This window comes from Plutella xylostella, chromosome 18, assembly GCF_932276165.1.
Source record: "Plutella xylostella chromosome 18, ilPluXylo3.1, whole genome shotgun sequence".
In the NCBI taxonomy this organism is placed as follows: Eukaryota; Metazoa; Arthropoda; class Insecta; order Lepidoptera; family Plutellidae; genus Plutella; species Plutella xylostella.
The window spans coordinates 4,901,769-4,917,722 of NC_063998.1; the positions used below are offsets into that span (position 1 = coordinate 4,901,769).

The window sequence follows — 15,954 nt, forward strand, 5'->3', positions numbered from 1 at the left end:
CAATTTCGGTACATACGTAATCCAATTAGCTATTAAGATCCGTGCTCCGAATATTAATTCGGTCTGATTCGGCCTCTTTGTGCAGCCGAGCTGTGACCTTCGCGAACAATGAACCGGCCTCCTTGGGGCGCCGGCCTCTGCGGAGTTGCATGGTGTAGAAGGGAGTGAATGTAAATGTTGATTTTTGTGTACGAGTGTTAGTTGGTTTGGCCGGTTAAAAGGTTAACGGACATCAAAATGAAATTCTAAATAAAAATATTTTACTGAAACATTTTAGTTGCGAAATATCGTTTTGTTATGGATGAAATTAAAATACTCGCTACAAATGTATTTTATTTTCAAATGAAACGATCCAAAACGACGTCAAATGCATTCGATCCCGAGGGGTTCAGCGAAATCTTGCGACCGACGTAATTGAAACGCACGATTAACCGTAACTACTGTCTCTGTTTCATCGATTAATTTTCTTTTATTTTGTTCCAGACGAGGGTAAAATCCACAAAATTGTACAGTGGACCCGCAACGGGGATAGTCAGTCTGCCTTGCTGGATATATTCGACGTGACCCCGGGAGAACCAATTCAGGTAATAACTGAAACTTATAGATCCTTTTGGTGCTAAGCAACCTACTGAAAGTCTAATGAAATATCACAGTAATAAAATTTACTACGCCGTAGCGGCTACGCGCTACGAACCGCTACGCCTCATTTGCTACGATTTCTCGTAGCACAAAGCTAGCTATGAACAAAATGGACAACCTGTTTCTAGATTCTAGTTACTTTAACATGAATATTTGTTAAGATTTTAATATTTTTATATCATGCACTCATCTTACGTTTTTAACCATTACTATGCGTCGTTTAATCGATGTACCCAATGTATATTTCATGACTTAAATCCACAAGTGTAATTATATATAGTGTATTAATATTAGGTTTTGCACAATACATATTTTTGTAGATATATTTATTATTGTAATTTTTTGTGTGCCTGTACTGTTTTACTCTCTGTACCTCCTGCAGGTTGACTGGCAGAAAATGCTTTTATCATTAAGTCCACCTGGTTTTACATTATTACTTTGTAAATTGTGCAAAAACTAATAAATAAATAATAAGTGTATAAGACAACCTGATCAACCATCTCCCGTCTCCCTCCCAGGCGATGTCTCTGTCGCGCGCGCACGGCTCGCTCTACGCGTCGTCGGACCGGCGCGTGCTGCAGCTGCGGCTGGCGCTGTGTGCGCGTCGCTATGACGCGTGCGTGCGCTGCGCCCGAGACCCGTACTGCGGGTGGGATCGTGACGCCGGGGTTTGCCGCGAGTATGTGCCTGGGTGAGTACTTACTTGGTTGGTGTGGCTGGTGTGGAAGGAATGGAGGAACTCAGTGGTAGGCAGATTTTGCCACATTGATTTACTTAGCCCCTGAATCATTCCAAGTATTATATTTATAAAAAAGTACTTAATCAAATTCTCTTGGGTCGCAGCTTGCTCTATCTATACGCAGACTATGCAGTGGAGCAGCGGTCTGTATTGTCATATAAAATATACACATGAGTGACTTTTGCCCTGCGGCCCTACACAATGTGCGCTAATTTAACAAAATTAATGAACCCAACTTTTTACCAAATCAATCCAAAATAATCATCATATTAAACCATACGCACAGCAACAACAAAACACTAAACCTAAACCCACCCACCAGCTTAATCCAAGACGTGGCGAACGAAACAGCGGACATCTGCGACTCATCCATCGCGCGCAAGTCCGTGGCGGCCACGTGGGGGCAGAGCCTGCACCTCGGCAGCTTCGTCAAGATGCCCGAGGTGCTGCAGCCGCGGGCGGTGACCTGGTACCACTACTCAAGGGAGAAGGGGCGGCATCCGATCACGTTTACGTAAGTTTTTTTGGCCAATATTTATGGACTTACTGAACTTTCTTTCTCCCAGAAATATGTTGTTGTAAATTAAGGGAGTTTTTATGTCACTTATAGCATACCATGAAAGTGTATAACTGTGATCATGTTTGATATAATAAAATCCATACATCTGAACGATGTAAGTGAGAGAATCAAATGCCGGGCAACTAAAGAGTTCTTCTTCTAAATTGCCATCAAAATTGAGTTCGAAGATACAAATAGAACCAAGTTACAGAATTGAAACAGTTTTCAGCAACATTTTTTATTCATTATTATATTGTGAATATAGGTCAAGAAAAACTACTCCTCCTAAATCAAAGTAGCTACCGCACAAACAAACCATTACAAAGCCCTGACAGTAGCTGTAATCGCGGCGCTAAACTACACCAAAGCCCGTAATTACCTCAAGTTTGCACCCTTACGCCAACCTTTAATTGTTACGTAAACAAGCTAAGAATAATTTTGAAAACACTTAAGCAGTACACGCATGCAACCATTAATTAAACTGTTTCCAAATCTGCCGCTATCGCACTTCCTTCGCAATAATTAAAAGCCGGGGGGCGCGGGAACTTCAGACATTGTTTATCGGCTCATTTTACTAAACAGGGGATACTTGTTTCGTTTTAAAACTCCACCAATAACGGCTTGGGGTGTTTACGCGGAGCGGTGCGGCTCGAGAAAGATAAATATTTTACGTATCGGTAATGGTTAATCAGTGGTAATGATGTTTTTATTGTTTAAAATTAGATTAGGTAGGATAACATAGACAAATATGTCGGTGACATTTCACATCCTAAATCTGCGATGAACCGATTTAAATATGTATAAGTACTATTTTTAAGTGTGAGCACAAGTGATACAAAGTTTTATTACTATACCTATGTAGGTATAGTTCCTAAAAATGGGTTCAACTGCAATTGCTTTTACTTCAGCTATTAGTAGTAGTAGAATGATTTTAGCGTACTATACTGTTACTGTCTTAATGTTAAATACGGTAACATTAAATCTTCTACCTACCTACCAATAATAAAGTATCGACACAACATACGGTTAGGTCAGGTTATACCGTACCCTTCTAATGATTTTTATTTATGAATGAAATACAAAACCGGATCTTTTCTTAATTATAATTATTTCTGTTTTAATTATACGGCCCCCAGTTTTAATCCAAATCAATGTAGCGCGGCCGAACGGTTTTGATACTTTTTATATATTGTGCATTTTTATTTGCAGTCGACCGGAGAAGTACATTGAGACGTCGGAACACGGACTGTTGATCATTTCTGTGAGCGAAGCGGACGCGGGGCGATACGACTGCTGGCTGGGAGGGTCCCTGTTGTGCTCTTACAACATCACTGTTGACACTCATCGGTACGTAAAAACTTTTTAAATCTTTGTGAAATTTATAGTAACTTCTAGTAATAAAAAAATATAAGTATATGAAAAATTTATAAAATTAACTAAATAATATGCATTATAATTTAAGTTAAAGAGTGTGGTTTTATAGCTGAAGCATGTATTCGTTTTCAGATGCTCACCGCCGGAGAAGAGCAACGAATACCAGAAGATCTACTCTAACTGGTGCCACGAATTCGAAAAGTATAAGACAGCCATGAAAACGTGGGAACGGAAGCAGGATGTATGTATCTGATCAATATTTAATTTTCTCACAATTAAAATATTAGTTTTGTGAAAATTTAACAGTTGACTAATAGTTGTCTTTTGTTCCAGCAATGCTCGAGACAAAACGACTCGAATCAGAACGCGCACCCAAACGAGATCGTGTGATAGCTTCTAAACATCGCCTATCTCATGTTCCAGTCAGTGAACTACTACGCCGGCGCCGTGCCCGTGCCGTACCTCACGGCCGGCCTCAGATACTTCAACATATTCTCATGAGACCATCCACGATATACTCCGCTCCACAGATACCTCTAGCGACTCCATAGGTGTCGAGATCCCGCTCAAGTACTAGTGATTTAACCAGGTGCAACGCCATCTAGTTAAAAAATTTAAAAACAGTTTAACAGTGCAGTGAATTTACTGTTCCCGTAAGGATTGGAACATGAGAGAAGGTGATTGGTTAAAATAATTGGACTAAAATTTCTACGGATTTTTAATAAATAATTTGAAATTTAAAGGAATGGTTAATGAAAAGTTATGGATTGCTTGTTGGAAATGTAAAAAGAGATATAGAAATTGAATTTTCGTATAGTATTGTAAGTACGCTTTGTTCGTTGGGTAAGAGTGTAGGAAAATAATTGTTAGACTTGTTTTTGTACGAGTTAAATTCCTAAATCATGCATTTAAGTACATTTATACTTGCCATTATTATAAATTTATATTTTGCCCCATGTTTAAAGAGTATTAGTAGTTAATGACACCCGTGTTTTGTTTATAAGTTATTATCAAAAATTTTGTGTTCGTGCAATGCGTCTTGATTAATTAATATAAATTAAATACATGTTAAACGATCAAGACTCAATGAGCGCACTAAAATGTTTCAAGTATAGAAGTTATAGATATTGCCGTGTGTTTGTAGAGTGCGCGGCAGTAATTTGGAATCTCTGAGGGTTGTGGGAGGGTACTCCTCATTATTTTCCCCCTATCTGTGTAAATAGTTACCTAATTTCATTCGACTGTACCTATAAATGTAAGTGTACGTACTTTTAGTATGCACGTCCCTAATCATAAAAAACGATATTATAATTTAAGCCTGTGATATATTAAGAGAACTCATTTAGGAAAATGTAATTTTTAATCTAATGATCGGAACGTTTTAAATCATAATAATCATTGTGTCCATCTTCGTAATTGCCATATTTATTTCCATTCAAAATAAAATAACAAGGTGACATATCTTTCCTTCAAGTTGAACCGTGAAGATGTAATAAACTGGCATGAGGTAAATTATACCCTAAAATATCAATAATAAATGGAGAAGAATTGTTATCCTTTATCAAGAACATTACATTAATTAATTTTATGTTCACCAGTTGTTTTATTTAGAACTCTTTTAAATCAGGAGCATAATAATTTTTGTACAGTGACATCATTTAACAACCTTAATAATGTAAAATAGCAATCAAATTATAAATAGTAATTACTTTGTGAGCAAAGATCTGCATTGTTTTAGAGTTGAAAATATCATAAAAAGAACTGAAGCAATTAGGTTTCTGCTGACAAATATAAACTTATTTACTCATCACAAATTTCATCTTAGCTATTGATTAACAATTTACTCAACTCCATATCATAATAGAAGTGGTACTGTAAGCCCGTGTAAATAGTATTGTTCGATTAACTAAAGCAAAATGCATATTTATAAAACATATTTTTTCTAGAGATTTATTGAGAACGCCAGACATGTTTATTCAACTGCCATAGACAATTAGACATATTAGAATTTAACGTAATTCTGCTTCTTCAACTTGTCCATTCACAATTTTTACCATTATTCGTCTGATTGTAGATAAAATATCAGCCATTAAGAGTATTATGTTATTTAAACAGTATTTTAATACTTTGTATCATTGTTATAAGAGGGAAATTAAAACTGAAATCCACTATTCATTTAGATCTCAGAATGCTTATAATTTGAGGAAATCGTGTCCAAAACTGCCGGCTGCCGCTCTTCCGGTAAAAAAAATGTAGATTTGCGGCACAGAATTTTCTTTTTGTGATAAAAAATTAAAACTAATGAACTATAATTATGTGATTTGGCAAGCGAACTGATTTCAAATAATATGCAGTTGAAAGTATTCTGAGATTAATTAAGATTTATAACGACATACAATATTTTGATGGTTTTATTTCTATTTTTAAGATTTTATCATTTAAATCAACAAAGTAGTTACAGTAATACAAAAAGGTAGAGTAATAATGGTAGGTGCTTTCAAAATATATAACTTTTGATTTTGCAAATAACTATAGTTATAATATATTTTGAGACTTTTTCATATCATTATGTATATACATAAAACGAAATAGGTAAGACGATCATAAGAGAATATTGTGAGCTTTGATGTTTATAAAGTTAGCTAAGACTTGGTAAGTACTTAAGTATTTAGTGATTATTATTATTATCATAAGGATATCTCAACCCTGAGATGATCTTGCGCAATAATTATATAACTAATGTCTATTGTCTGTACTAATTGAGTAGCTCTGTAAATTTCACAATGTTATTATACTGTAATAAGTTAAAACTCAAATGTAGCCTTAAGATTTTATATAATAAACCTATGAAATAAATTACATACGGCTTTTATTACTTTCCTCTGATTTTTATTAAATAAGTACCTATACATATTTATATAAGTAGTATGGAAAACTTACATCATAGAAATGTCGATGTAAAAATAATAGATAAAATATAGCCATGAGTTTCCCTTTTAAAAGTAATAACGTTTATTAGGAAAAGCTATTCTAGCTAGTCGCTTACCTATAACTTAGGTCACATTACCTTACATAGAATCATATCAGACACGATATCATTAGTCAATAATCGCCCTAAAATTAATGCCCTAAGTCCCTAACTATCTACAACATGGAATATTACCAGACAGATTTAATAACCCCAATCAATGTTATTACCAAACTTACCTACATAAAATATATTTAGTGCTGTATTGAAAGCCCCATTTGATGGGTGTCAGAGGCCGTAGAAAACAAATGTCAAAACTGCCTAATCGATCGTTTAGCAGAAAATGCTTTAAAATAGTGTCGATTCATCAAGTCACAGGCCGGGTTGACATTTTCGTCATAACACTAGCGGGGCCGCCCCTCCGAGCGACGACGGACCAGGGGCCCATAAAAAGTGAGGGTTCGTAATTATATAGTGCCACTAAACTAATTTCACGATACATTGCCGACGAAATCTGTGCTTGGCACCGCCACCACCCGCCTGCCGGCGAAATGTGATTTTTCTTTCATAACGAAACGCCTGATTACTATTGTTGTGTGTCATTACTTATGAACTACGAATTGCTAATTCTAGCTGGCGTGTTTGCAGCTATTGATGAATAGTTGATTCGGTTTGCGAGCCCTGATTACGCAGTAATCACATACATACATAGATCGTGCTAATATAATTATTTGATGTGCTAATTTAATACCGAACCGAAATACACACATTTGGTGTTTACTATTGTATAAATTATGACACCGCGAACATAAATAGTTGATCAGATGACCTAATAAGTGTTATTTGGTGTTGCGAGCACCGGGACAGAATACGTATTTAAGTGCATACGATTAATCAGAGGCGCATAGTAAATGAGAACTAATGCTTGACAAGTTAGCAGCCCGGCCGGAGCAGTGCTAAGATTATGTTGCAGATTGCATCATAAATTGACGCTGAGAGTTAGCAACTTGACTGCAGAATTGTCACTAGTTTAGAGCAGGGTTTAGTGTTGACATGCACTAACTGCACGACAAGCAGCGATAAATTGGACAGAAAACTTAATTTAACCAGACAGTCGAGTAAACTAAAAAGATATACCTATATGAATATGAAGGGAAAATGCAAGAAGTCATACCAAAATAATACGCACACAATCATTTGCTCAGAAAATTCCTTGTAAAAATGATTTTGTAAAAATAATAGGCATCAAATATCATAAGGAGAAAGGGTCCCAATTTTTCCCGAAGCGGCACCGAAGCATGTAATGTTTCATTTCACGGCGGCGGCGACACGTGTTGGTGCGGATCTTGGTGACATTAAACAATTATACACGGTCATCACTTGTAAGTACTCACTGCTTTTAAATTTAATGTATGTAGGTACAAAACGCATTCCGACAAAAGTTTGAGGAAAATATTTGAAAAATGGCAATGCATTTACTTAGGGATGATTTTTTATGTTAGTTTATAGTGCATTAATGTAGTTAACAGATTGGGGGTGCCATTTTCCACCATTAGATACGAACGTACAAAAAAGCTTTAACGGAAGATAAACTTTACTAAATTAAAACTTTAAACACATTAGAAATCAAACCACACTCAAAACAGTAGAAGCAGATTAATGTTTTATTTTAAACAAGGATGGCAAGCTTTAGCACCAGGGCCACATCGGTCGGAAGGAGCCAGCGGTCAGGCCATGCGTGTAATCCTTTATTACACGAGGAGATCAGCGGCCGCCGCCACAGCCGCGGTGTCCCACTCTCGTAAGCGCATTAGCCGAATTAACAATTAGTCATGCCTACGTCTGCCAACAAAATTTACACTAATTTACATAACAATAAAGCCCTTTCAGGGTCGCCTTGTATGGGTATGGAGGATTTTTAAAATTAATTGGATCACAAACCGTGGAAAATTCGGAGTTTACCGCGCCCCTTCTATTAGGTTACTCCGTGGTCAGTATTTACGAGCGAGCCCATCGGTGCCCTTTTATGCCGACGTATACATTTGCCATTTGCCAACAATTGAAATGTCTAATTGGCTTTGTTCGGTCTGCACTACGCAGACTGTTGTTGGTAAATAATTTATATGTATACCTACCTACATAATATTGTTGACTATTGTAGCTCCAACAACATGATTGCAGTAAGAAAGTGAAAAGTTTCAGCAATATTATCTAACTACCCACTATTTACTCTTTAAAGCGGCAGCGTTTTAAAATGTGGAAGCCAGAAATAGTATCCTATAAACGTTTTATTGTGTAACTACAAAGCCAAGTTGCCGTATTGCTCCGTCTTCCATCTAATTCAGGTAAGTACTAAAATATATTATAGTGTATTGTTTTTTTATTTATAATTTAATCCTGTCTTTAGAACTTTGCAATAATTGAACTGTCAGCAGTATGCGCGGTGTTGGCCACGTTCACACGCGCATTACTGCGAGTGCGTCCCGGGGACGGATAAATAAAGGCCGGCAGACACTATCGCGGAACTCAAATGAACAGCGATAAAAGCTCGCAACTAAATCGCGACTGAGCGACTGAGCAAGAACAATGACCGGTACAAATTGTGGCATTGTCCCGCACACCCGACTGAAAGGCAACGAAGAATAGACTCATTTGCCTTAACAACATTAATACGCGCCTGACCCTCACACTTTTTGTTTGTTAATCTACAGAAAAGGGCGTAACTCATTTTGTCAACTCGTAATTAAATTTGAGTAGACCCGTCGCAGTCGCGGTGTATGTAAACGTGACGGGGCCTTCCGCTGATTCAATTTGCTTATTATTGTTTACGCGCTGATTGCTTTCTAAATTAATAAATCTTGACACAAGACAATTAATTAGCCAGTGACATCGAATAGATAAAAGTTTTACATCGAACGCTCCGTTGTAATAGGCCATAAATTTGAAGCTTTCTCGCAAAATATCTCAATACAGGGGTCGTTATTCACAGGAGCTGCGGCCCGCAGCAATAACATCGCGGACCAAAGGTGACGGGCGCGCGTTTAGAAATGCTTAAAATGCAATTTTACAAGCACTTTTATTTATGGGGCCCCAAAAATGTAAAATGCTAACGTTTTATTGCCGAGCTTTATGAAAATAAGAAGAACAAACAATTCCCTGTTATCCCAAGACGGGGGACTGGGGAATGTGGGCGCCCTCCTGGCGGTGCATGAGGAAACTTGCAGGTAAGTACTAGCGGCACGTGAGGGGTGGCCGAAGATAGCGCCGAAACTTCTAAAAGTGGGTTCCTAATATAAAACTACGTTGTGTTCTTTTAGTTAAAAACACAAAGTCAAAAAGTATTTCCTTCTACATATTGGTCAACTTTGCGGCTCATTTTGTTTCTTTAATTTATAAGATTATTATTAGCTATCTACATTTAAAAAACTATCAAACAATAATAAACTTAAGCTTGAAGCTACAGTTTTTCCTGCAACTGTAACACATGTAAAAAAGAATTTACCCGCAAAGGTACTTACGTATACTTAATACGGAGTCAAAAGAGTTAGTTCATAAAAAGCAACTTTACACATTTCCATTATTCTCTTTTAAGACTGCTATTCCCTTGACAAAAACAACCCTATTCCGGCATCACACGTTTGAAAAATGTTCGAAATTTAAAATGTAAAATTTTATAATAAGACTGGCTGAGATTACACCTTGGCTTCTATTATTAGGTGGCGCTGTACGAAGTGGGACATTTTTATTGCCCCCAGCTTTAGATTAGTTTTGTTCTGTGAATTTGATGCATTTGGAATGAGGTCGATTATTCAACGCCTGCCCCGCGCAACTTGCTTGGCATTATCGCATGAATATGAAATGACGCAGTATGACTCTTCCTTGTTGGGAAGAATTATGAGTTGCATATTTGTTTTTATGCGTCTGAAAAAGTTTGTAAGATTTTTGTACGCTGTATATTTTATGTTTCTGGATGGGATATATTTGAACATGAATTTTCCCAATGTTTAAAGAAGCCATGTCAATATTTATGTATAGGTACTAACTAATTTTTAAAATACCAATCTTAACATATCATTTGGGGCAATATGAGTTAAAAATATACATTTAAGTTATCAATTGACTAAACTAGCTAAACATACAAAAACAGAATTCAGTCCCCTTGTGCGAACAATTTAAACTAAGAACGCGCGTGCAGCGTGCGGATTCCACAAAACAAATCGTCAGCGAACTGACATTCTGTATCGAATGGCGGACAAAGGACGAAAATATGAACATGTGCGAAAAATATCTCGCGTAAGCATTTGGGAGTTTCTCGTGACAGAAAATTTAATACGGGGGGAGTTCTAATATTAAACCTCGGGGACCCATCACTTTTAATATCTGCTCGTAGTCCTATAGGGCCCTTAAATTATTTACCAAATGGAAAGGTAATGGCCAACGAAGAGTGCGAATGAAGGTATGCAAATTTTATAAAGCAAACATGTTATATAGCTTTAAAGAGGACTTTGTATGGTTAAACATCCTAATGAAGTATGTCGTTGTTTTCAAATATTTATGCATATTTCTTTGGTCCGGTAAAAGTGTTTTTGGGTGGATTTGCGATGTAAATTATAATTATTGTGGTCGTTTAGATACGCATACGCTGCGGGATGAACATGGTTTTGCTCTTTTCAATCCTTTAAGTACTTTGGGGTTGTCGTAAGTACGTTATAAATTAAATCTTAATTTTATTTTGCTTTAAAGCGAAAAGGTTTTAGTATAATTTCCGGCTTACTTGTATAATATATCCTTAATATACGTACTCATACCATAGAATAACACGTTCAGTCTCATACCCACGAAGCTTATAAAATAATATACTTATAGGTACCTGCAAAGTATCTTTATTTTTCTACGATAACACCGAACGTAACTATTTAGTAATCTATGATTAAACTATCATGCTTTTTGCTGCATTTCTGTATCATTTTTAACGTAACATAAAACTCACTTATATGTCCCCATGTATACCTGTATTGTACATAGGTACTATAGCACACTTAGTTAATGACTAATTCGTAAAAGCCCATTTAAATGACATTCAACCGCGGCCAGGGCGGCGGCGGCGGCGGCGGCGGCGGCGGCGGCCCGCGCAGCATCGACCACATTCGAAATTGCTTGGAAAGTCCGAAATCGAATTGTGTGAGCCGGGCGAAAATTGAATTGTATAACAATTGGACCTTTTATCTTTGGTGGAGGCTCGCAGTGATTTATCGGTAAAAATCACGATTAATACTTGCACGTGTCCGCGTTTAGGGGTGAAGGGGTTGTGGGACCCCCCCCCCTGCCCCCGGGGTGAGGGAGGGGGGGTCACGGGTCATGAAGTGAGTCACGCATCGAGGCGCGCGGCTAATGACGCCGGCTCTGCGGACGAGCGGGATTGCGATTGTCTGTCTTAGAAATAATTTCATTGGACTTTCTTGATTGCTGTTTCTTCTGTTTTCTACATGTTCGGTGTGGGTTGTAATGGTTACGGGGGGTTTAGGTTTTAACTGCCGATTTGTGAGTCCTAATTAGATAAACCCTTTTTATTTTATAGCAACAAGTAACTAATACCTAAGTAAGTACATAGTTCTTAACTTTGATAACCTATCTACGATCTATATTATATTGGTTCAATTTTCTACTAATGCCACACTTGTACCCCTGAAATCAATCCAAATGTTAGTCCCTTTTGTATTTTTATACATCTTGTAATATTGTCATAAATCACAGATTATTCAAAGTAGAATACGCATACTTACGCAAAACATACGCACCTGCATTATTTCTCAATGTACTTACGTAGTACGTACCATGTCGTGTGGACTCGTACAGTGGTCGTTCTGTCTTTATGTGTTATTCAAATGAAAGTTCCAACTTCCGCCTCACGTCATGCCATAAAAAGAATCTCCCATAAATATACGCAACATAAACATAAAATACACAAATGTTTATTTAAATTTCAAAGCGAGACATAATAGAATAACCTTTAGTATACGAGCTTCAGTAAAATTAAATTAGTTTGTTCACATTTTGAGATTGAAAAAACTACAAAGTTGTATTTTATGAGAATCTACCCACTTAGTATGCAGAAGGATTCAAGTCTTACGTTTGAAGTTACTATTAAGTAGCTTGGCCGGGTGCTGTAGTAAAGTTACGTTTATTCCCTCGAAATAAGGATCAAGTCACATATCTTTATTCTCCTGAGTGCAAGTGACCGCGACTGCTGAGCACATTGGGCACTACTCTACTGTGAATGTGCAGTGTGCAGGAGGCGGGCGCTGGTCGCTGGTCAGCCATTACGAATCGATGCAGGTAAGGAAGCTAGCTAACTAAGTAACCATTGACAATAAAGTGAGCAGACTGATAAATAAGGACAAAGTTATATGATTTTAATATTGTGAAACTTATATTCAGATCGGGTACTACAGTAGATAGTTTACAGCGAGATAGTTTACAGTAGCTAAGCTACACGAAAACTGCATACATTTTTTGGTTTGTCTTACAAAGGTTTGCCGTTTTGAATATAAAATAAATTCATTACAAATCGTTTACGTACGTAATTCTTAATTATGCAGGTGTATAAAACCCGTATGTTCTACAAAAACTTAGTCCCCCTCAAACATCAGCTCTCAACCATTCCCTACGACCGAGCACTGAGTTCAATTTCTTCCTTGAAAATAAATCAAAAGGATATAAAAATCAGAGTATTATTGGCTCGTAGATTGCTAACCTGCTAATAATGTCTGCAGTGCAGATCGGCAGGTCACGGGCCATAGCCTCCCCCACCGGCACGCCGCGCTTTAAATCTGTACTCAGATTTGGTACCTATGTACTTACATATTATTTCTGTTCACATTTACCTAGGTTTATCGGTATTATAGGTGATCTGCACAGAAACCTGACCCTTCTTGTAGTACCTACTTACTGAAAGTCTAGTAAACACTAACTTTAATTTTATAAGTAAGAGACCCACAAGTTTACTTGTATAGTAAAATTAAAACAATGAAAGCAATTTAATCAATAACAATACGTGGTATCAAGTTTTGACTATTGACTATCGACTGTAGACTGTAGTATTATTTATTTATTTATTAATTTTTTTTTATTATAAATTACACAAAGTTACATTTTATATAAAAAGACAGTTACAGTGTGACAAAAACCAGTTTAGGTTTGACCGCACACCGACATTCGCACGGCTTCACTCATTATATTACATTGTACATTGGTCTTAAAATACTTAAAGATAAGGCTTACATTCTAACACATTATAAATAACATCGAGTCCGTGAGTAGGTAAGTACTTACCTAATATAACATCTAGTCCTCTTTCAGCCCGGCGGAACCTTGGGCGACAATAGTAAAAAAGTCAATATAAACTAAATACAAAGTCCGACTTCCATTTTCATAAAATGTGTGCCGTGTCCCTTATACCATTGTTGTGTCGTAAACAAGACGTCGAGAACGCTGCCGTATTAAAATATAAACTTTCGTGTGTTTTAAAAGCACTATTCTCTTTTGCTAGTTTTAAGCTGGATGCTGCCTGCGGCATTAAAAACCATTTGCAAACATAAGCTAATTCCTTTTTACGAAGAAAAATCCGTAGTGAGTGTTGCGTTTAAATAAACGCTGTGCTGTGTTCACTGCATCATGTGCTGGCGGCGAGTCATGAGTGCCCGCCACGCAATGGATCATTGTCATTTTTGTGCTTATATGTTGTTTTTTACTCCTCCAGTAGTTCAGGGTCCTTCACAGGAGTCCATCAAGATTCCAGCGGTTAAAAATAAATTTAAAAAATTGCTTTCATTGTTTTATTTTTAATACTTATAAAGAAAACTCTGTTCTCATGTTGCATATAAATATGTTATAAATACAAGTTAATGTTTTACGAATATAACTTAAGCGAATTCTGTAGTGAAATTATCATGTGTGAGTAATGTATGCTTCTCGATAACAAATCTATTCAATTAACACGTTAGCCGCCGGCGCTGGGCAGGCGTTGGACCGAACACTCACGCACTCGCTTACACATGAGCTCCTCAGGTTAAATCTACTATGTGTATGTTAAAGTATGGTTTTTTATGCTACACATTCTCCTTGCTAATTTTTTTTTTTTAAATACGGAAATAATAATAATTACCTATAGGAAAAAATATCAGTACTTAATACATTGGACATAAAAACAATATTCTTTAAAATTTCCACGTAAAATGAAGTAGATGTACATTCTGCAGTTATTTCAGACTTTTAATGGTATATATATAGACTTACCTAAATTAGTCTCTATAAATAACTTTACCGGAGTCAAAATAAGTGAACTTATTTCTCGTATCCTTATCATAAAACTTTGTATTTTTGTTAAGTATTACAAAGACATTTGAAAGAGTCCCGTACAAGTAGCGAGACTTGTGCGGCATGCGGCAGAAAACAATGCAGTTGAGTCCAGGAGGGACTCTAGATCGAACAAAAACGAACAAACGAGAGCTGTTACGCAACGAGACAGGGTCGTGATTAGCGCAACAGCACTAAATCTTTTTTCGTAAGTTAGAATAACCCCTGAGCGGTAATACAGCGTGAGCCACCTCTTTGTGAGGCTTTGTACATTAACTTGCTCTATACACCTGCATCTAAAGACAACATATTCTTTGTTTTAATTATTTGTATCAGCTCGCTCTTTGTACAGCTGAGCTGAGGCCCGTGCAGGAGCTTAGGGCTAGATTTAGGTCAACCTACAATGTGTAGAGACGTTTTTTATACGACCGAGTTGAGAAAATGTTGTGTTACTCGCTGCCCAGTGGTCTGCAAACTGTTAGGATTACAAAGAAAGTACGTGCAAACTCGTGTAGATATTTAATTAAACTAAGGTGGTATTAAGATGTTGTTTTGCTTTATGTCGGCAAAACGTGAAGATAAATAGAGTATTTTCGTACTGTATAGGTACTTATGCCGAAAATGATATATTCTGATAGAACAAGGTATAATTGGCATATTGTATCTAAGAGCGATCTCTAACAGGCAATGATCCCGCGCGATACCTACTCAAGCAATAGGCTGCAAGTTCCATTAACAAATTTCTGTTTACCGCGATTTGAAAGGCAAACAGCATCATGACACTCAGTAAGATTGAAAGACCAACATCCAGAAGGCATTTGTGGCGGCGCCATTTTAATCAACGTCAGCAAATGACGCTCGTTATCAAGGGACCCTCAGTGCGCTCCGTTCACAATAACACTACCCTAATATTGCGCTGATGATACGTGACACGGAATTATGATCTGTATTACCTTCACCTACAAACCAAGCTCCAGCGATGATGCTGCTAACGGGGGACAATTATAACGAATGGACCGTACAAATAGTCCAGTGAAGGGTCTGCATGTGGTCCCCTGTCTGACAGACTCGTCATCGCAATGTTTGTTGTGAAGATAAGCATGACCAATCTTGGTGCGGCCTCTTTCCGGATGTCCCTCAGAGATGAGTGGAGAAGCCTTTGACTTGACTGTGTAACGACGTCTACCATAATACGATTCAGTGAAGAAGTATAGCTGCACCATTGTAGATAGTTTTAGTCAAAATGTGAGAATGGAGAGATTATCTTATATTTGTATGGCTGACCTATATAGAGTACATAAAAGCAGATAATACAATGCT

At 37.1% G+C, this 15,954-nt stretch overlaps 1 protein-coding gene across 3 annotated transcripts in view; it reads left to right on the plus strand.

Moving 5' to 3' along the window:
* The window catches only part of LOC105391004 (semaphorin-2A), a 319,874-nt gene extending 315,064 nt beyond the window's left edge, over positions 1–4,810 (plus strand). For all 3 annotated transcript variants that reach the window (XM_038114079.2, XM_038114080.2, XM_011562409.3), the window contains 6 exons: positions 484–584; positions 1,158–1,330; positions 1,701–1,892; positions 3,147–3,284; positions 3,444–3,552; positions 3,645–4,810. In XM_038114079.2, coding sequence (XP_037970007.1) covers positions 484–584; positions 1,158–1,330; positions 1,701–1,892; positions 3,147–3,284; positions 3,444–3,552; positions 3,645–3,701 — 770 coding nt within the window. In that variant the 3' untranslated portion in view covers positions 3,702–4,810. The remainder of the gene's footprint in view (positions 1–483; positions 585–1,157; positions 1,331–1,700; positions 1,893–3,146; positions 3,285–3,443; positions 3,553–3,644) is intronic.
* The last annotated feature ends 11,144 nt before the right edge of the window (positions 4,811–15,954 follow it).